At 49.9% G+C, this 22,963-nt stretch overlaps 1 protein-coding gene across 1 annotated transcript in view; it reads right to left on the reverse strand.

The window, feature by feature from the left end:
* PPP2R2D (protein phosphatase 2 regulatory subunit Bdelta) overlaps nucleotides 1–18,495 on the reverse strand; it is a 44,353-nt gene extending 25,858 nt beyond the window's left edge. The window contains exons 1-3 of the mRNA XM_073595689.1: nucleotides 18,219–18,495; nucleotides 13,087–13,161; nucleotides 616–713 (exon numbers count right to left, since the gene is read on the reverse strand). Coding sequence (XP_073451790.1) covers nucleotides 616–713; nucleotides 13,087–13,161; nucleotides 18,219–18,225 — 180 coding nt within the window. The 5' untranslated portion in view covers nucleotides 18,226–18,495. The remainder of the gene's footprint in view (nucleotides 1–615; nucleotides 714–13,086; nucleotides 13,162–18,218) is intronic.
* Nucleotides 18,496–22,963: the final 4,468 nt, after the last annotated feature.

Below are 22,963 nucleotides of genomic sequence, written 5' to 3' on the forward strand. Positions count from 1 at the left end.
ATGCCACGGCTGTATAGATGTGGCCCCATAACCAAGTGATTGCAGGCATACAACAGTTTGTATCCAGGGCCACCCATCAATCTTTGTATGCGTGTAACTGCTTGGATGTGCTGTTACATTTATACAGCTATCAGGCCTGTCAATGATTTGTACAGGATGCTGGCCATGGCTGTACGCAAACACCTGCCACTTCTGGGCCCAGAAATATGCTGCTACTTGTCGGTGTAGAACCCTCCACGCCCATGAGCCCTTACTCTGGTATTACATATTTCGAGAGATTAAACATTTTTGTTGAAATCACAAAGCAATAAAATGGTGGTTTCGGAGTGTAAAGATACAGAATTAAAACTGCAATCAAATGCTGTCAAAAATATGATCACTCGAGAATGTTGTTTTATCCCGATTTGACTCGTGAAAAGTGCATTTGAAAAATACAAGCCCAGTTTTGACTTCATTCGACAGATTGACCGATTTGTTGTTTATTCTGGATTAAATTTAAAGTGGCTGAAATTGACAAGAGAATTTGGCATGTGTATGGTCCGTGTATAATATCAGAGTCACAGGCAATATCAATCAGAAGGAAAAAAAAAAAAAAAAAAAAAAAAAAAGACAAACCTCTTGTTCCCGTTGAAATATAACCACTCTTCCTCCTTTGTCTCCTGTAGCTAACAAGTCTCCAGGAAGGTTGAACTCAACAGTAGAAATAATGTCAGCTAAAACAAAAACAGATACAGTTTAATGTTAAACAGTTTCTTGGCAGAAAAAAAATAAATCTGCAGATCTGCAGTCACAGGAAGAAGTGCACTTCCATAGTTTGTATACATTCACCTGCCAATTTTTGTCCAAAGCACAATTTTATTTGAGATAAATATCACAAGACTTCATGACATCGGAGTTACGTCAAATATTATAATGAAACGCTTTCAGTGCCGGTTTCCGCTTTGCATACAACTCGCTGGCAGTTCACACTGCCCTATGCGAACAGCTGCAGGTGTCAATACAAAAGTTAATGACACCCCCAGATAGGTTTGCAGATCGCAGTGCGAACTGTGAATTCGGACAGGAATCAGATCACAACCGTGCAATCCTATTCTGGTGCAGACACACACACAAAAAAAAAAAAAGGGGTCTGAATCTGTATAGCTGAATTTGCATCGCACAGACATTGTGTGTGATTTGCACAGCAGTGCGGTGCGAATTACATGCGCTGTCTGACATCAGGCTGGTGTGAACGGTACCCAAAGTGATAATAAAGTTTTGTGTTGTTTATTTTTTGTCTAAAATTAACAAACATGTTATACTTACCTGCTCTGTGTAGCGGTTGTGCACAGAGCAGCCCAGATCCTCCTCTTCTCGGGTCCCTAGCCAGCGTTCCTGGCCCCTCCCTCCTGCCGAGTCAAAAAGACCCCAAATCTCTCATTTACCTTTAAAAGCAAAAAACAAAAAAACATTTTTTTTTATTACGGCCTGGAACCGGAAGTGACATCAGAGGTTGCTTCAGTCAGAGATTACCAATAGGTCATGTAAGCCCGGGAAGCAGGAGGGGGCACCCATGGGACCACTTTTATCTTACAGAGAATCAGCCATAGTAAAAATAAAAATGATACCATGAGTTATGGCAACTAGCTGCTGCCATAAACCCGGTATTTAACGTCAAAGTAATGACATATACTTACTATGGGCCGGTCAGCAAATAGTTAAAGGTTTCAGCAATATAAAAAACTATGTCACTCTCTCTGTGTAATGGTCTGTTCACACTTGAGTAAATTACCGACGCTCAACAAACGCTCCTACAGCGTTTGTATGGCATTAGTATGGGCATCGATGAGCTTTAGAATGGGGCATTTTACAAGCGTTAAATGCCCTATGCGCGGTTTCGTAGCGTTAAAACTGCTCCACAATGGAAAGTGACTAATGCACCGCAACAATACCGCTCTGAAAGTGCCTGCCAGAGCGTTTGCGGAGTGTTACCATAGACTTGAATGGGAGGTGTTGAAAGGCTTCAAACGCCTTCCGACTCGACAGGAGGCTTCAATTCTGAAGCGAAGCAACGCTGACACTTAGACAGAACATTGTGCTGTTCACACTAATATATCTTGTACATAGGCGTTTGAGGGGCATTTTTAATGCCTCTCAAACGCCTCCTCTTAATGCCAGTTTGAAGTAACCCTAATAAAAATCATGTCTTTGAAGAGATTGTAAATGTTTTTTTTTCTTTTTTTAAATAAACATGCATTACTTAGCTGATCTGTGTAATGGTTTTGCACAGAGCACTAGAGGTCGACCGATATGGGTTTTTCTCTGGCCGATGCCGATATTTAGAAATTGCGGTGGCCGATGGCCGATATATGATGCCGATTTTTTTGGGCCGATATATTAGGCCGATTTTTTTTTTTTCCCTTCATCTCATAAAATCTAACAGTTAGACCCCTTTCACACTGGGGCGTTTTTCAGGCGCTTTTGGGCTAAAAATAGCGCCTGTAAAGTAGCTCCCCTGCAGTCTGTGTGAAAGCTCGAGTGCTTTCACACTGAGGCGATGCGCTGGCAGGATGTTAAAAAAAAGTCCTGCAAGCAGCATCTTTGGAGCGGTGTATACCGCTCCTCCACCACTCCTTCCCATTGAAATGAATGCGCACCGCTGCCGAAGCGCCTGCAAAGCGTTTCGGCAGCAGCGCTTCATGGGTGCATTTAACCCCTTCCTTGGTCGCTGGCTGGGTTATAAGCGCCCCGCTAGCAGCCGAATAGCGCCGCTAAAATGACGGTAAAGTGCCGCTAAAACTAACAGCGTTTTACCGTCAACGCATGCCCGCTCCAGTGTGAAGCAACCTTAAGTAATAAGTGATACAGAAAATTTTTTACATTTAAACATTTATTAAACAAAACAAACCTCCAATCAGTTCACTTCTATGTATAATTTAGATTTAAAAAAAAATAACTATCTTAAATATTAAATACACAAAAACAGGTAATCAAAACTTTTGGATGAAAAAAATGGGCTAACTTTACTGCTTAGTTTTTTTTTTTATTTCATTAATTTTTTAAAAAAAAATTGCGTTTGAAAGACCGCTGCGCAAATACCGTGTGACATAAAATATTGCAACAACCGCTTTTTTATTCCCTAGGGTCTCTGCTAAAAAAAATATATATAATGTTTGGGGGTTCTAAGTGAATTTCTAGCAGAAAATACAGGATTTTTACTTGTAAGCAACAAGTGTCAGAAAAGATTTAGTCTTTAAATGGTTAAACTGAGAACTTTTGGAGATCAGTTCATTGATAAAAAGAACTTGAAAAGATACAATGTTTCTTCTTATCAGACTTGGCAGGCTGCCCAGGGGGGAGAGAGAATCCTCTCCACAGATAACCTCGGGAAACTTGCATTGACTTCTATTACATAAGTCATTTGCAAGTCCCGATGAAGTTATAATCAGCTTTTTTTATCAGCACAATCAGCCGATGCCGATTAAGTAAAAAAAGCCAAATATCGGCCAATATATCGGTCGACCTCTACAGAGCACCCCCCGCTCCCGTAGGCTAAGGAAAAAAAATCGGTTTGAATCTTGAATCGAGTTGAGAGGTCAAATCGTGTTTGTTTTTTTTTCACCAGGACCGGCGCTGACACCGCGCCGGTCCTGAGGAGCTGCGGGCAGGAGTTTTTAGGTGAGGCCACGGCTTCAGCCTAGTCCACAAAGCAGGACGCCGCTGACTAGGCCAAAGCCGCGGCCTCGCCTAAAAACTCCTGTCCGCAGCTCCTTAGGACCGGCGCGGTGTCCATAAAAAAAAAAAACAAAACACGAGATTCGAATCGTGAAATTGCAGATTTTTTTGGGAGAAAAATCGCCCCGCACAGGAACAGGCAGATCAACCAGGTATTTTAAAACAAAGAATGGCACAAATTACACTGCACAAGCATTATGGTATAGATCAGTGATGGCGAACCAGATGTTTCGGAACTACATTTCCCTATGATGCTCAACTACACTGCAGAGTGCATGATCATCATGGGAAATGTAGCTCCAAAACATCTGGGGTGCCAAGGTTGGCCATCACTGGTATAGATCATGCCTTAAATAAACGGGAGCATTTTATTTATTTTTTTTTTTTAGGGTCAACTTTATCACCTGCTGGTTAACATAGTAAGTTTGGCAGCTCCCGGCCTCTGTCCAGATCTACAACTTAATGGGCAGTGCAATAGAAAAAGTGTAATTAAACCAAAAATGTAACCTATTGCAGCTTACCAATCATTTGATGCGGTGGCTGCATTCGTTTTCCTTTTTACACTACATCAGTGTCCTCAGCCCCCAATTTACATAAAAATGTTCAATATTTTTAACCCACCTTTTATCAAAATATTACTTTTATTTTGTTTACATGTAAAAATAAAGCGAACATCAAAATGACACCTGAGTGAAAGTGAAAAATGAAGTATATCTCTGGCTACGTGCAATATTCCAAAGCCAATAAAAAGGGTCTGACACTAGTAAACCTGGAAGTGACTCACGCTGCTACAAGAGACAATTAAACAAAGCTCATTGTAGTTTTACAAAAAATACAAGCTGTGCAAGTTTCATCAGATGCACAAGCTACTATTATTTTGAAGTGACATCACTGGTTAAAGTCGCAACACACCCTTCATTTCCGTGTTTGATGTTTTAAATTGGCCAAAAAGAATAACCTTGCAAAATATAAAAGCAACTCCTAGGAGACAGAGGGGTTGATTTACTAAAATTGGAGAGTGCCAAATCTGGTGTAGTTTTGCATAGAAACCAATCAGAGTTCTGGTTTTATTGTCAAAGCTTAAAGAGGTTGTAAGCCTCCAAATTAAAAAAAAAAAACTACAACAAAACAAACAAACCTGCAAGACAAAAAAAAGGCATAATGAGCTAGTATGCCTTGTATACTAGCTCATTATGAAATACTCACCTTAGAACAATGCCCTCCAGTGCCACCTGCACTCCGCTCACATGGCCGTCATCTTTCCTGAAGTTACTGCCGGGTTCGTGGGCTCTGGCGCTGCGATTGGCCGGAGCTGCAATGACATCACTACCTCGCATACACGGCACAGGCCTTGAAGAAACAGCATGAGCAGGCAATTTCTTCAGTGCGCATGCGCCAATGACATCCGTGTATATAGTAAACATCTCTTAAATGGTGCAAATATTGGAGATATTTACAGTACCTACAGGTAAGCCTTACTATAGGTTTACCTGAAGGTACAATTAAAGAGGAAGACTTTACTTCCTCTTTAAGGCCCCTTTCACACGCATGTGCTTTTGCCATGCTAGACGGCACATTTCCAGTGTGACAAAAGTGCATCAAAAAAATACTTCCCTTTAAAGCCTATGTGACTTTTCACACTGCTGCATTGCATTAGCACTGCGGTTTAAAAAGTCACGCTTGCAGCATCTTTGCAGCACTTTCCAAAAGTGCACCAAACAAAAAAAAACAAAAAAAAAAACAAAAAAAAAAAAACATCTAATGTAAGTCAGTAATAAGACACACCAAGGGTGTGTTTTTTGGGGTCACATGACACTTTCTTTAAAAAGATGCAGGTTGTAAAAGGAACTGGCACCCACTGGCATCCTTTACACATATGCCCCCTGTACCTCCATGGTTTGTACAATGTTCAGTCTGAATGCTCCCTCTCCTTCCCTCACATGCCGCCCGAGGTTCCTGGCTTTCCTGACCAATTTTTCTCTTCAAAATTGGGTCCGCCCCCTCTCCTCCGCACACATTCACATTTGCGCCAGAGCTGTTCCTGCAGTCCCGTCCAGTTATCCTAGCTCCTCACCCTGCCCCCTCTGCAGTGTCCTGTGTAATGACCAGTACTAAAGATGGCGGGCTCTGCTCTGTGCTGCTCCGCCGACCAAACAACTTCTGCAAAAAGCGAGCAGAGAGAAGCTTGGTGACCACCATGGAGGTACAGGAGGGGCACCGTATGTGTATTTATCTGCTTGTTGTTAAGGACACCTGCGGGTTCCAGCTCGTTACCAAGAACCCAACAGCATCCTCAACGCACATACGCTGCCGCAACAGTTTTTTTTTTTTTTTTTTTTAAAAGCATAGTGCATTTTAGAAGTGCTGCTATGTGAAGGCATTAGCGCTGTAGTGAAACCAGCCTAATTGTACAAGCTGAAGTTAGAAGCTGATTGGCTACACAGCTGCACCAGATTTTGCACTCTAGTTTTCATGAATCAACCCCAATGTGCATGTACTGTTATGTGATTACACAGAAGAATAAAAAAACTTGATAAAAAGGATAAGTTCACCTTTAAAAATAAATAATAAATAAAAATGCACTTTTTTTGCAGGGGAAAAAAAAAAAAAAAAAGTGCATTCACCTTTTTTTTTTGGGGGGGGGGGGAGCCTGGAAAGCATTGCACCAGTGATCAGCAGATCACTGATGCCAAGCAAGTCTCCTGCAGACTACCAGTATGAGCATACATCGTGTGGGCAGGCATTTTCACACTGACAGGAAGAATCAAACAGCACCATGGTAGTTCACTGAGAACTACAAACTGACAGCCATAAAGGATCTTGGTACTTCTAGTTCTTTCATTCACAGAAATCTATGAATGAATGACGTGGCTGTGTGAGCAAATCCCCACACGTCCACACTCTTTTTAAAAAGTGGCCGCTAGTACGGGGAAGTTATCCCCAATACTGCTGTCACACAGAGGGCAGAGATCACTGAACCACTGCAGCAGTGGGAACATTAAATGTTCCACCCTAAAAACAGGTAGAACATGGTCCCAAAGCTGAACTTAAAGCGACTGTAAAGACAGAAGGTTTTTTTTATCTTAATGCATTCTATGCATTAAGATAAAAAGCCTTCTGTGTGCAGCAGCTGCCCCAGCACCCTCTAATACTTACCTGAGCTCCATCTCTGTCCACGAATGTCTTAGCCGTCCGAGATTCTCCTTCCCAATTGGCTGAGACAGAAGCAGCGCCATTGGCTCCTGCGGCTGTCAAAGTCAGCTAGCCAATCAGGGGAAAGGAGGGGAGGGTGCGCGTCTCTGTGTCTGAATGGACACAGGGAGCTGTGACTCAGCTCGAGTGAACCCATAACAAGCTGCTTGCTGTGGGGGCACTGAACAGGAGGGAGGGGCCAGGATCACAGAAGAGGGACCCGAGAAGAGGAGGACCTGGGCTGCTCTGTGCAAATCCACTGCAACAGAGCAGGTAAGTAGAACATGTTTATTATTTTTAAAAGGGAAAAAAATAAATAAAATATATCACTTTAAGGGTCCATGCACACTGGCTTAAAAAACCCACCAATCCTCTTGGCAGAAAAAAAACGACAATTTTGAGTGTTGTTTTGTACAAGCCTTTAAGAGCATTTAGAAGGGTTTAGCAGCTTTTTTTCTGACAAAAAACTGCTCTCAAAAACTCAAAACAGAAGGGTTTATTTTTTTCCGACCCTAAGGGCCAGTTCACACTGGTGCGAGGTCCGAGATCAGCTGCGATTCGCACATCACATGCGATCTCTATGCACATGTGATGTGCATAGATAGTATGGCTGAATTTGCATCGCATCCAGACCAAACTCGCTCAGGACCCTTTTTTGGTCCGTAGCAGAATCAGATCGCATGGGTGTTCGCACCCATACGATCCTATTCCTGTCCGAATTTGCAGATCGCACTGCACTGCGATATGCAAACTGATTTGGGGGCGTCATTAACTAACACCGGGAGACATGCGATGCGGGAACCCGCTGTGGATTCGCACATCGTAGCAGTGTGAACCAGCCCTAAACGCTGAGCTTAAAATATGCCTCTAAACGTCGTAATGTGCATCGACACATAGAACATTTTTGATATTAGGGACAATCATTCATGCATATTTGTTTATTTTGCTACATAGTTTCTTGAATTAGCGCACTTTATCATCGTTTCACAACATTATCGCTTATTACTGCATTTTTGTTGCATAGCTTCTTGAATTAGCGCTCCATTTTTTAATTATCGTTATTTCTTTTAGAGTGTTGAGGTCACTTGCTAATGGTTGCAGCTTTTTCATATGTATTTTTAGGATGATAGATTATTCTTTAGAATTTGGTATATCGGAACGTGGCTTCAAACAATGAAAGCTACATTTGTATTGGTTATGGCGCAGAGTCTTGCCTTTATAAAAGAACTAAATTTGGTGGTCAGTCTGAAGTGAATGAGAAAACGGTCCCCAAGACATCTGCTGCATAGTAATTTACTCATCCAAGATACCTTTTGAAGTACATGTAAGGTCCAAGCACACTAGAAGCAGAAAAAAAGTGTCAGAACCTCCGGCAGAAAAAGTGGCATTTAAAAAAAAAAAAAAAAAAAAAAAAAAAAAAAAAAAGCTCACATTAGTTTGTATTGCACAAGCGTTTAGGAGAGTTTAAAAGGCATTTGCTTTTATACGTTTTTTTTTATCCCAAAACATTCCTCTCTAATCAATGTACACTTAGGTGCGTTAAACTTAACAAACCCAGGACCACCACCCCAGAATTCACTATATCTGCTCTCCCACAGAACATGGAAAGCCAATTATTTTAGTAAATATAAACTGTTAAATACCTTTTCTCATCAGCAGTATATAGCAGTCTTGTGACTTCTATCAGTGTCCAGCCAAGCACTGGTTCTAGCTTGTAGGAGGAGTTTTCATTCACCTCTGACTGTCCTATGAGGCTGCAGGACCCCTGACCTTCTGTCTGGACAGTGCCCATTGGCCCTGTGCTGATCATATGCACTCTCCCAAGAAAAAAAAAAAAACCTAACACACACCAAACTGAGCATGTGCAGAGGGCCCCCCAAGACTCTGTACTGTCGGGATATGGATTGGGGACTATGGAAGGGGAGGATCAGAGAAGACAAGATCAGCCTTTTTACACAATGCAGAAGATTAACCCCTTTCCACAGGGAGTACAACAAGCATGTTTTACTGCATATACAGACCGATTTTTACTGTTGTGGGTTCAATAACACTAAGCATTTTTTTTCTGCCAGAAAACTCCTCTCAAAAATGCACTTGCGATGCTTTTTTTTTATCTGCCTCTAAAACTCCTGTGCATGGACTGTTATAAATAAGGTTTGCAGAACACAATTTTTACATAAAAGAGTGATGAGAAGAAAGCCACTGTGGAAACCCTGATATAAAACCAGTTCATGAACTTACCAAAGACACCACATACAGTACAGGGCTTTCTGATCCGATGAGAGCAAAATTACACTTTATAGCCTTAACACAAAATACTGCATTCAGCAGACATGTATTATTCTTTTCTTCACTAACAATTGGTAATACAAAGTAGGACTGAGGGCAAGAAGGTGGTGCCAAATACAGGGCTGATCTATAGTAAAACATGTGTAAAAAGTATGTTTCCCCAACATTTCATATTTACAATATGTGTCTGTTACCATACCATGTGTTAAAAAGTATCCTGTTCTCTTTGCATTACTTCCCTTGTGTGAAATACCTGGTGATCCTGCCACCAGTTCTTCTGCTTTCCCATTTCAAACCAACCACGCTAAGCATAGTAGCGCATCAATCCCAGCATGGTCAGTTTTCTGGCTGTGCGAGGAGCAAAGCCTGCCTGTCCTCTAATGGTCAGACATGTGCTTACACCCCCCAGCTCTCTAAGTCCCGTATGCAGTTGGGAACAGAGGTTATGTAATCACTCAGACACAGGAGGGGGAATATATAATAGAAAAAAAAATTATTATATATATATATATATATATATATATATATATATATATAGCCTTCCTATCCTATTTTAACCACTTCCCTACCAGTGCATAGTAAAAATGACACCAGCAGGAACATCTGACATCCACCCGTTCTCGTCGCACAGTGCGGGGGCGAGGTGTGTCCCTCTGGACACAGTCCATCCCCGATCAGGGTAAAGAGCCAATGAAAATGGCTCTTTACCACGTGACCAGCTGTGTCCAATCACAGCCGGTCACAAATGTCAAACGGCTGTAACTCATCGTTACTGGGTTCTCTTCCTCACAAACTGACCCAGTGTGAGGAATTCTGGTAACAATAAGTTACCGATTACAGTAGTAAGACACAGTCCCCAGATTGCTCCACAAACTAAAGAGGACCTGTCTCCGGTCCAGAGCACGCTACCTGTCTCACGGGGTCATTTTGTGGGCATTTTGCATTGGCCTGGTGCTCCAGGGCCTCCACAGATGTGATGGGTAGTTAGGAAATTAGGTGTGTAGATTATGCTCCTAGAACACCTGACGGTGCTACTTGGATGTTGGGCCTCTACATGTGACCAGGCTGTGTAAAAGTCTCACATGTTGTATGGCCATGCTCAGGACGAGTAGCAGAACGTATTTTGGGGGGTAATTTTTTGCTATGTACATGACATGTGTTATAAATATCTTATAAATAGTAAACTGTAAAAAATAAAAAAAAAAGTTTTCACTTTATTTCCACATTTTCCAAAAACTTGTGGAAAAGAACATGCCCCATAGAATATACCTTGGGGGTGTTTGCTTTCCCAAAATGGGGTCATTTTGTTGGTAATTTCTTTGTCCTGGTGCTCCAGGGCATTCAAAAGTGTGATAGGTAGTCAGGAATGTACAGTATCTCACAAAAGTGAGTAGTCCCCTCTAAACCGCTGGCAACAAAAGTGAGTACACCCCTAAGTGAAAATGTCCAAATTGGGCCCAAAGTGTCAATATTTTGTGTGGCCACCATTATTTTCCAGCACTACCTTAACCCTCTTGGGCATGGAGTTCACCAGAGCTTCACAGGTTGCCACTGGAGTCCTCTTCTATTCCTCCATGACGACATCACAGAACTGGTGGATGTTATAGACCTTGCGCTCCTCAACCTTCCATTTGAGGATGCCCCACAGATGCTCAATTGGGTTTAGGTCTGAAGACATGCTTGGCCAGTCCATCACCTTTACCCTCAGCTTCTTTAGTAAGGCAGTGGTCGTCTTGGAGGTGTGTTTGGGGTCCTTATGTTTGAATACTGCCCTTCTGGCCCAGTCTACGAAGGGGGGAGATCATGCTCTGCTTCAGTATGTCACAGTTCATGTTGGTATTCATGGTTCCCTCAATGAACTGTAGCTCCCCAGTGACGGCAGCACTCATGCAGCCCCAGACCATAACACTCCCACCACCATGCTTCACTCTAGGCAAGACACACTTGTCTTTGTACTCCTCACCTGGTTGCCACCACACACGCTTGACACCATCTGAACCTAATAAGTTTATCTTGGTCTCATCAGACCACAGGACATGGGCCCAATTTGGAAATTTTCACTTAGGGGTGTACTCACTTTTGTTGCCAGTGGTTTAGACAATAAAGGCTGCGAGTTATTTTGAGGGGACACCATAGCTTGTAGACGCTAACTTTCACACAGACTAAATAATATACACTAATTTGGGTTATTTTTTACCAAAGATATGTAACAAAATTATTGAACAAAAATTACTTATTTGCAAAATTCTATAACAAAAAATAAAGTGTTTTCTTCAAAATTTTTGCTCTTTTTTCACTTATATCGCAAAAAAATAAATAAATAAAAACCCAGCGGTGATTAAATACCACTAAGAGAAAGTTCTATTTGTGTGAAAAAATGATAACATTTCTGTTTGGGTACAATGTAGCATGACTGAGTAATTGTCAAAGTGTGACCACTAAAAGTTGAAAATTGGTCTGGGCAAGAAGGGGGTGAAAGGTGAGGGTTCACATATACTTTAAAGTGGACTTCCACACAAAAATGGAACTTCCACTTTAAAGAGGAAGTAAAGCCTCTTAAAAAAAAAAAAATAAATAAATAAATAAATACACCCTGCAAGGCAAAGGCATAATGAGCTAGTATGCAATTACTTTCCTGAGATCGAAGCCCCGGCATCGACCCTCGCTCGCCTCCTCCGGCGCCGCCATCTATCCCGGAGTGGCTTCAGGGTATCGTGGCTATGGCGCTGTGACTGGCCAGAGCCGCGATGACGCCACTCCCTCGCATGCGCGCTGGTCCCTCCACTAACGGAATGATCGCCGCTAGAAACGGCACACACAGTGCGCCTGCACCCGATGTCTACGGCATGCGCTGTAGACATCGGTGCCGCTATTCCTGCAAATATCTCCTAAATTTTTTAGGTTTTGGAGATATTTCTTGCACCTACAGGTAAGCCTTAATCTAGGCTTACCTGTAGGTTAAAGTGGTTGTAATGGGTTTACAACCACTTTAAGTGATGGTGACCCCCTGACATGCCACATTTGGCATTTTTTTTTTTTTTTTTTTTTTTTTTTTTTTAGGGGGGAGTGGATACCCTCTTTTTAGAGGCATCCAGCTCCCACTTACTCCCGGGGGTCTGCGGCGCTGCAAGTTCACCTCACCCCCCTCCATGCAATCTTCTGCGACATGTCACAGGTCCCAGAAGATTGCCCGGCCATTCACAGCATGGCACGCGCATGTGCAGTGTGTGCCCGGATGTGAAGCCACAGCCGGGCACCCACAATAAGAATGCCGGCACCGTGGAGAGGAGGGGGGAGAGGAGCGGGGCTTCATACACCCACATCGATGGACCGTAGGACAGGTGAGTGTCTGATTATTAAAAGTCAGTGCTTTTAACCCCCGCTAGCGACCGAAAAAGGGTTAAAACGACCTGCAAAGTGCCACTGCAGCAGCGCTTTGCTGGCGGTTCAGCGGGCTGCCCATTAATTTCAATGGGCAGGGGGGTTTAGGAGCGGTGTATACACCTCTCCAAAGATGCTGCTTGCAGGAGTTTTTTGAACGTTCTGCCAGCGCATCGCCTTAGTGTGAAAGCACTCGGGCTCTCACACCGAGACTGCAGGGGAGCCGTTTTTAGGCACTATTTTTAGCCCAAAAGTGCCTGAAAAAAGCCTCCCGTGTGAAAGGGGTCTTACTCTAAAAGTACACCAGACACTGGGGCTCATTCACATTTTTGCAAGATGGGCGAAATTCAATAAAACATTCCAACCACCAACATCACAATATTGCACAAAACTGTAGTCCCTATACAGCAATTAGAAAGTCATTATATAATGCTGAGACCTGTAAGTCCCCCTTCCCATCTAGACTATAGTAATGCTGGGACCTGTAGTCCTCCAGGTTACATCACCCACCTTCTGCCACATCCTCGTCTATGGCACCTTTGACTTGGGAGAAACACCACTGGAAGTCATTTCCTCCGGCCACTCCTGAAAGACAAGAGGCAGAGAGGGTAAGAGGTGCGGTGATGAGGGGAGGGGGATATGAGGAGGGGAAGAGAGTGGACGGGGATGGGGGGGAGAGGAGAAGAGAGTGGACGGGGATGGGGGGGAGAGGAGAAGAGAGTGGACGGGGATGGGGGGGAGAGGAGAAGAGAGTGGACGGGGATGGGGGGGAGAGGAGAAGAGAGTGGACGGGGATTGGGGGGGGGGGGGGCGAGGAGAAGAGAGTGGACGGGGATTGGGGGGGGGGGGGGGCGAGGAGAAGAGAGTGGACGGGGATGGGGGGGGGGGAGAGGAGAAGAGAGTGGACGGGGATGAGGGGGGGGGGGAGGAGAAGAGAGTGGACGGGGATGGGGGGGGGGGGGGAGGAGAAGAGAGTGGACGGGGATGGGGGGGGGGGGGGGGAGGAGAGGAGAAGAGAGTGGACGGGGATGGGGGGGGGGGGGGGGAGGAGAGGAGAAGAGAGTGGACGGGGATGGGGGGGGGGGGGAGGAGAGGAGAAGAGAGTGGACGGGGATGGGGGGGGGGGGGAGGAGAGGAGAAGAGAGTGGACGGGGATGGGGGGGGGGGGGGGGGGGGGAGAGGAGAAGAGAGTGGACGGGGATGGGGGGGGGGGGGGGAGGGGAGAGGAGAAGAGAGTGGACGGGGATGGGGGGGGGGGGGGGAGGAGAGGAGAAGAGAGTGGACGGGGATGGGGGGGGGGGGAGGAGAGGAGAAGAGAGTGGACGGGGATGGGGGGGGGGGAGAGAGGAGAAGAGAGTGGACGGGGATGGGGGGGGGAAGAGAGTGGACGGGGATGGGGGGGGGGAAAGAGAGTGGACGGGGATGGGGGGGGAAGAGAGTGGACGGGGATGGGGGGGGGGGGGGGAAAGAGAGTGGACGGGGATGGGGGGGGGGGGGGGAAGAGAGTGGACGGGGATGGGGGGGGGGGGGGGAAGAGAGTGGACGGGGATGGGGGGGGGGGGAAGAGAGTGGACGGGGATGGGGGGGGGGGAAGAGAGTGGACGGGGATGGGGGGGGGGGGGGAAGAGAGTGGACGGGGATGGGGGGGGGGGGAAAGAGAGTGGACGGGGATGGGGGGGGGGGGAAAGAGAGTGGACGGGGATGGGGGGGGGGGAGAAAGAGAGTGGACGGGGATGGGGGGGGGGGGAGAAAGAGAGTGGACGGGGATGGGGGGGGGGGGGAAAGAGAGTGGACGGGGATGGGGGGGGGGGGAAAGAGAGTGGACGGGGATGGGGGGGGGGGAAAGAGAGTGGACGGGGATGGGGGGGGGGGGAAAGAGAGTGGACGGGGATGGGGGGGGGGGAGAAAGAGAGTGGACGGGGATGGGGGGGGGGGAGAAAGAGAGTGGACGGGGATGGGGGGGGGGGGGAAAGAGAGTGGACGGGGATGGGGGGGGGGGGAAAGAGAGTGGACGGGGATGGGGGGGGGGGAAAGAGAGTGGACGGGGATGGGGGGGGGGGGAGAAAGAGAGTGGACGGGGATGGGGGGGGGGGGAGAAAGAGAGTGGACGGGGATGGGGGGGGGGAGAAAGAGAGTGGACGGGGATGGGGGGGGGGGGAAAGAGAGTGGACGGGGATGGGGGGGGGGGGGAAAGAGAGTGGACGGGGATGGGGGGGGGGGGGAAAGAGAGTGGACGGGGATGGGGGGGGGGGGAAAGAGAGTGGACGGGGATGGGGGGGGGGAAAGAGAGTGGACGGGGATGGGGGGGGGGGAAAGAGAGTGGACGGGGATGGGGGGGGGAAAGAGAGTGGACGGGGATGGGGGGGGGGGGGAAGAGAGTGGACGGGGATGGGGGGGGGGGAAAGAGAGTGGACGGGGATGGGGGGGGGGGAAAGAGAGTGGACGGGGATGGGGGGGGGGGGGGAAAGAGAGTGGACGGGGATGGGGGGGGGGGGAAGAGAGTGGACGGGGATGGGGGGGGGGGGAGAAAGAGAGTGGACGGGGATGGGGGGGGGGGGGAGAAAGAGAGTGGACGGGGATGGGGGGGGGGAAAGAGAGTGGACGGGGATGGGGGGGGGGGAAAGAGAGTGGACGGGGATGGGGGGGGGGGAAAGAGAGTGGACGGGGATGGGGGGAAAGAGAGTGGACGGGGATGGGGGGGGGGGGAAAGAGAGTGGACGGGGATGGGGGGGGGGGGAAAGAGAGTGGACGGGGATGGGGGGGGGGGGGAAGAGAGTGGACGGGGATGGGGGGGGGGGAAGAGAGTGGACGGGGATGGGGGGGGGGAAAGAGAGTGGACGGGGATGGGGGGGGGGGGGGGACAGAGGACGGGGATGGGGGGGGGGACAGAGAGTGGACGGGGATGGGGGGGGGGGAAAGAGAGTGGACGGGGATGGGGGGGGGGGGGAAGAGAGTGGACGGGGATGGGGGGGGGGGAAAGAGAGTGGACGGGGATGGGGGGGGGGGAAGAGAGTGGACGGGGATGGGGGGGGGGGGAGAAAGAGAGTGGACGGGGATGGGGGGGGGGGGAAAGAGAGTGGACGGGGATGGGGGGGGGGAAAGAGAGTGGACGGGGATGGGGGGGGGGAAAGAGAGTGGACGGGGATGGGGGGGGGGGGGAAGAGAGTGGACGGGGATGGGGGGGGGGGGGAAAGAGAGTGGACGGGGATGGGGGGAAAGAGAGTGGACGGGGATGGGGGGGGGGGAAAGAGAGTGGACGGGGATGGGGGGGGGGGGGGAAAGAGAGTGGACGGGGATGGGGGGGGGGGGGAAGAGAGTGGACGGGGATGGGGGGGGGGGGGAAGAGAGTGGACGGGGATGGGGGGGGGGGGGGGACAGAGGACGGGGATGGGGGGGGGGGGGGACAGAGGACGGGGATGGGGGGGGGACAGAGAGTGGACGGGGATGGGGGGGGGGAAAGAGAGTGGACGGGGATGGGGGGGGGGGAAAGAGAGTGGACGGGGATGGGGGGGGGGGAAAGAGAGTGGACGGGGATGGGGGGGGGGGAAAGAGAGTGGACGGGGATGGGGGGGGGGAAAAGAGAGTGGACGGGGATGGGGGGGGGGGGAAAGAGAGTGGACGGGGATGGGGGGGGGGGAAAGAGAGTGGACGGGGATGGGGGGGGGGGAAAGAGAGTGGACGGGGATGGGGGGGGGGGAAAGAGAGTGGACGGGGATGGGGGGGGGGGGAAGAGAGTGGACGGGGATGGGGGGGGGGGAAAGAGAGTGGACGGGGATGGGGGGGGGGGAAAGAGAGTGGACGGGGATGGGGGGGGGGGACAGAGGACGGGGATGGGGGGGGGGGACAGAGGACGGGGATGGGGGGGGGGGACAGAGGACGGGGATGGGGGGGGGGGACAGAGGACGGGGATGGGGGGGGGACAGAGGACGGGGATGGGGGGGGGACAGAGGACGGGGATGGGGGGGGGGGGACAGAGGACGGGGATGGGGGGGGGGGGACAGAGGACGGGGATGGGGGGGGGGACAGAGGACGGGGATGGGGGGGGGGGACAGAGGACGGGGATGGGGGGGGGGACAGAGGACGGGGATGGGGGGGGGGGGACAGAGGACGGGGATGGGGGGGACAGAGGACGGGGATGGGGGGGGACAGAGGACGGGGATGGGGGGGGACAGAGGACGGGGATGGGGGGGGACAGAGGACGGGGATGGGGGGGGACAGAGGACGGGGATGGGGGGGGACAGAGGACGGGGATGAGAGGGGACAGAGGACGGGGATGAGAGGGGACAGAGGACGGGGATGAGAGGGGACAGAGGACGGGGATGAGAGGGGACAGAGGACGGGGATGAGAGGGGACAGAGGACGGGGATGAGAGGGGACAGAGGACGGGGATGAGAGGGGACAGAGGACGGGGATGAGAGGGGACAGAGGACGGGGATGAGAGGGGACAGAGGACGGGGATGAGAGGGGACAGAGGACGGGGATGAGAGGGGACAGAGGACGGGGATGAGAGGGGACAGAGGACGGGGATGAGAGGGGACAGAGGACGGGGATGAGAGGGGACAGAGGACGGGGATGAGAGGGGACAGAGGACGGGGATGAGAGGGGACAGAGGACGGGCATGAGGGGGGGGACAGAGGACGGGCATGAGGGGGGGGACAGAGGACGGGCATGAGGGGGGGGACAGAGGACGGGCATGAGGGGGGGGACAGAGGACGGGCATGAGGGGGGGGACAGAGGACGGGCATGAGGGGGGGGACAGAGGACGGGCATGAGGGGGGGGACAGAGGACGGGCATGAGGGGGGGGACAGAGGACGGGCATGAGGGGGGGGACAGAGGACGGGCATGAGGGGGGGGACAGAGGACGGGCATGAGGGGGGGGACAGAGGACGGGGATGAGGGGGACAGAGGACGGGGATGAGGGGGACAGAGGACGGGGATGAGGGGGGGGGACAGAGGACGGGGATGAGGGGGGACAGAGGACGGGGATGAGGGGGGACAGAGGACGGGGATGAGGGGGGGGGACAGAGGACGGGGATGAGGGGGGACAGAGGACGGGGATGAGGGGGGGGGACAGAGGACGGGGATGAGGGGGGACAGAGGACGGGGATGAGGGGGGACAGAGGACGGGGATGAGGGGGGACAGAGGACGGGGATGAGGAGGACAGAGGACGGGGATGAGGAGGACAGAGGACGGGGATGAGGAGGACAGAGGACGGGGATGAGGAGGACAGAGGACGGGGATGAGGAGGACAGAGGACGGGGATGAGAGGGGACAGAGGACGGGGATGAGAGGGGACAGAGGACGGGGATGAGAGGGGACAGAGGACGGGGATGAGGGGGGGGACAGAGGACGGGGATGAGGAGGACAGAGGACGGGGATGAGAGGGGACAGAGGACGGGGATGAGGAGGACAGAGGACGGGGATGAGGAGGACAGAGGACGGGGACGAGGAGTCGGGTGCAGAGCGGGTGAGGAGGGAAGGGAAGGCGGCCGTGGAGTGAATGAGAAAAGCCGGGGAGCTCCGGGGAGGGAGAGAAGCCGGGGCGGTAGAGTGACCCCGGGCGGGGTGTGCAGGGTCCCCGGGGTGAGGTATACGCCGGGCCCGCAGAGTAGGCCGCAGCCCGCCTGTAGTAGTGTGTACCTGCCATGGCTGCCCTGTAGGAGCGGGCCTTCCTATCCTGGGGGGGTGGGGGGAGGAGGCGGCTTCCTTGTCGCTGGGTCAGCCCTCCCCTCGGTGTGTTTCTCTCTCTCGGTCCGGTCGGAGGTGTTCGGTAGAGCCGGGTGCTGGGGCCGGTGAGGGAGGAGGAGCCGCCCTGACACTTTGGGAGGGGATGCGGCGGTCACGAGCCGCTCTCGGCTGCTCCGGGATGGGGTTTCAAAATGGCGCCCATTGCTCGTCGACATGATTCGATGACGTCATTTAACCCTACGGCTGCCTGGAGAGGAGAGGAGAGGGATGTCCTCCCCATGTATACAGTCCTATGTCACTGTGTGTGATACCAGACTGTCCATGAGTGTATTCACATCCCTGTATTATATATAATATGTACATACATCTCTGTATTATATATGATATATATGATGTGTACATACATCCCTGTATTATATATAATATGTACATACATCTCTGTATTATATATGATATATATGATGTGTACATACATCCCTGTATTATATATATATATGATGTGTACATACATCCCTGTATTATATATGATATATATGATGTGTACATACATCCCTGTATTATATATATATGATGTGTACATACATCCCTGTATTATATATATATGATGTGTACATACATCCCTGTATTATATCTATATATGATATGTACATACATTCCTGTATAATATATGATATGTACATAGATCTATATATTATATAGAGCAGGTAAAATAAGTATTGAACACATCACAATTTTTCTAGGTAAATCTATTTCTAAAGGTACTATTGACATGAAATGTTCACCACATGTGAGTAACAACCCATGCAATCCATACATACAAAGAAACCAAAAGAAAAAAGTTCAAAAATTAAGTTCTATGTAATAAAATGCAATGACACAGGGAAAAAGTATTGAACACATGAAGAAAGGGAGGTGCAAAAAGGCATGGAAAGCCAAGACACCAGCTGAAACTTATCAGTAATTAGAAAGCAATCCTGCCCCTTGTTAGTGCAAATTAATATCAGCTCGTTCAGTCTCAACTGGCCTATAAAAAGGTGTCTCGTTACCAAGGTGTCACACAAGAAACATCTCATGATGGGTGAAAGCAAAGAGACCTTCTTTAAGACCTTGGCAACTGATGGCATTGGTTACAGAAGCATTTCTAAACTTCTGAATGTTCCAGTGAGCACTGTTGGGGCCATAATCCGGAAGTGTAAAGAACATAATTTCACCATAATCCGGCCACAACCAGGTGCTCCTCACAAGATTTCTGACAGAGAAGTGAAAAGAATTATCAGGAGAGTTGTCCAAGAGCCAAGGATCACTTGTGGAGAGCTTCAGAAAGAACTGGAATTATCAGGTACGATTGTTTCAAAGAAAACAATAAGTAATGCACTCACCTGTCATGTCCTGTATGTACGCTCACCACGCAACACTCCATCGCTGAAGAAAAAGCATGTTGAAGCTTGACGTCCCCGCTATAGCCAAAAGACGGGGACACGGGCCTCTTCTCCACAACCCTGGCCGGTGGTTGTGGGGGTCTGCGGGCAAGGGGCGTATCGGAATCTGGAAGCCCCCTTTAAGAAAGAAAGGGGCCCCCTGGATTCCACCCCCCATGTAAATGAGTATGGGGTACACTGTACTCCTACCCACTCACCAAAAAAAAAAAGCAGTGTAGGATCACAAAAAACAAGAGACGGTTTTTGACAAGTCCTTTATTAAAGATGAAGACTTTCCCCCCGTCATAGCTCCAGCCTCAAGCTCGATGCTCGCCCCCGCTCACCACCGCCAACTTCATAGATAAAGAAAAGGAAATGGCCACACACCACAAAGCAGCTGGAGCAGTTCAAATCCTTTATTCATCACCATGCCAGACATAAAACAGAGACACTGCTGACGCGGTTTTCACACAGACATTTCGTGCATACTCATAACCAAAACTGTCTGCTTAACAGAGTGGTGATCGGTTGGTGTAGTCTGCTTGGTGCGCTCTGGTGCTGCTCATGCTGTCTTAAAGTTTCACTGTATCCTAGCAACTATGGAAAGTCCTGGATTATAGGCAGAAATCATGCAGATTGGAGCATGAATCAGATTGGAGCATGAATCAGATTGGAGCATGGCCAATTACAAGGGGAGGGGGGTGCCCCTAGGCATGCTGAGTGCCTGTATTTATATTCTAGGGGCACAAGGGCTCTTGATCTTTCCTAGCAGATGATTGCACCAGGCTAGGGGAGAGGCTCTTCCTCCTCCCAGCACTTGCTGCCATGTGACCTCAGGTGGGTGACCTGAGAGCCTGAAGTCTGTGTGGCTGAACCTGGTCCTACCACAGCTAACAGAGGGGAAGTCTACAGTGCATCCATAGCTGCCAACAGTCCCAATTTTCCCGGGGACATTCACGGTTTTTAGACCCTTGTGAATCACAGGAATTTGGCATTGTTCCAGCAACCCGTCACTGGTCCCAGGTGTGAAGACATGGCCACAGGGGATCTCCATGTGCCTAGCAGGTCTCTTCCGTGTGTACGGTGGAGAAGGGAGGGGCCTCCGAACCGGGCTGCTAATCAGCTTCTCTCTTTAGTGTACACGCAGAGCAATTAACTTGTACACTGATACTGTTGGAGGCCCCTACCCTCTGCACTGTACACATGGAAGAGACGGGCACCCCTGAGCTTACAGCCAGCAGGGGTGCAGGGGGAGATGCTGCAGGTACCAGGATGTTTCAGGTGAGTGGCCATCATCGGGTGATCTGCTGGATGGTCTGTGTGTTGGGGGGGGGGGAGTGCTGTGTTGGAGGTGCACATCAAGTGAAGTCCTGTACCATGCCTGAACCCTCTCCTGTACCATGTCCTCACCCTCTCCTGTACCATGTCCTCACCTTCTCCTGTACCATGTCCGCACCCTCTCCTGTACCATGTCCGCACCCTCTCACCATCTCCTGTACCATGTCCGCACCCTCTCACTATCTCCTGTACCATGTCCGCACCCTCTCACGATCTCCTGTACCATGTCCGCACCCTCTCACTATCTCCTGTACCATGTCCGCACCCTCTCACCATCTCCTGTACCATGTCCGCACCCTCTCACTATCTCCTGTACCATGTCCGCACCCTCTCACAATCTCCTGTACCATATCCGCACCCTCTCCTGTACCATGTCTGCACCCTCTCCTGTACCATGTCTGCACCCTCTCACCCTCTCCTGTACCATGTCTGCACCCTCTCACCCTCTCCTGTACCATTCCTGCACCCTCTCACCTTCTCCTGTACCATGTCTGCACCCTCTCACCCTCTCCTGTACCATTCCTGCACCCTCTCACCTTCTCTTGTACCATGTCTGCACCCTCTCACCCTCCCCTGTACCAAGTCCGCACCCTCTAATGCCACGTATACACGGTCAGATTTTCCAATGGGAAACGTTCGATGTAAACTTGTTGGCTGAAAGTCCGACCGTGTGTGTGCTCCATCAAACATTTGCTGTCGGAATTTCCGCCAACAAATGTTTGAGAGCAGGTTCTCAAATTTTCCGCCAACACAACTTTGTAAAGCAGCCAGGCTGTGGACGACAAAGAGGGGCAGAATGGATCCTCCTGCAGTACCTGCACAGGCAGCAGATGCGGTTCCCAACACCAGCACCTCACAGGTAAGCCTGGGGTGTTCTGTCACCACCTTGCTATCCCTGTGAGTGTTCCCTCCCCCTCCCCCCTCTGTATTAGTGGGTGTAAGGGGACACATTTCCTCCCTCCTGCACGTGGTGTTACGGAGCGATTGGGTGGCTTTAATTACATTTTGGGTCATTTATTTTGTCTTGTAGACCAAGACTCAGGACAAGGCCCAATCGCAGCCACTTAAAAGGAAATGTGCGGTTTGCGCAAACAAATTGAGCTCCTCCAAGGAGCAAAGCAGTTTGTTGCACCTGTATAGAAGGCCTAGTAAAAGATGACCTGGTTGCCTCTTGCCAGAAGATGCTTACTTCTGTTAGGGATGAGCTTGCGTCCACCTTCATTTCTTTTAGAACGCTTATTGACAAGCTCCAGACTCCAGCAGAGAGTCCGTCTTCACTGAAGGCGTCAGTAAACACTCCGCAGCAGGCAGAGAGTGAGGACTCTGAGGCTGAGGTCAAATCTACCCGTTCTTCTCTGGAAGAATCAGGGTCAGATACAGAGCCCAGGGATAGAGAATCCACTCGAGGCTCAAGATTTAAGTTATCTGTTGAGGATGTAGATGACTTATTAAAGACTATCTATACTACCCTTGAATTAAAAGAGGAAGAGGTTCAGTTATCCAAACATGATCTTATGTATAAAGGATTGCATAAGAGAAAATCGAGAGTTTTTCCAGTTCATAGTTCTTTGGTTGAACTGGAATTAAACTGGAATGGGATAATCCTGAGAGAAAACCATTCTTCTCTAGTAACCTAAAAAGGAGGTTTCCTTTTGATGAGGACACTGCGCAGCCGTGGAATAAGAATCCCAAGTTAGACGCACCTCTTTCAAAGGTTTCAAAAAACTCGGACCTAGCTTTCGATGATATGGGCACGCTTAAGGATCCGATGGACAAGAGGGGGGATATCCTTCTCCACGGAGCCTGGGACTCAGCGGTTGGAAACCTGAAACCAGCTCTGGCTTCCACTTGTGTGGCCAGAAATCTGGAGGTTTGGTTGACTCAGATTCAGTCACATCTGTCAGCAGGTACCTCCAGAGAGCAAATTTTAAAGTCTTTTCC

Source organism: Aquarana catesbeiana, linkage group LG08, assembly GCF_042186555.1.
Source record: "Aquarana catesbeiana isolate 2022-GZ linkage group LG08, ASM4218655v1, whole genome shotgun sequence".
Classification (NCBI taxonomy): Eukaryota; Metazoa; Chordata; class Amphibia; order Anura; family Ranidae; genus Aquarana; species Aquarana catesbeiana.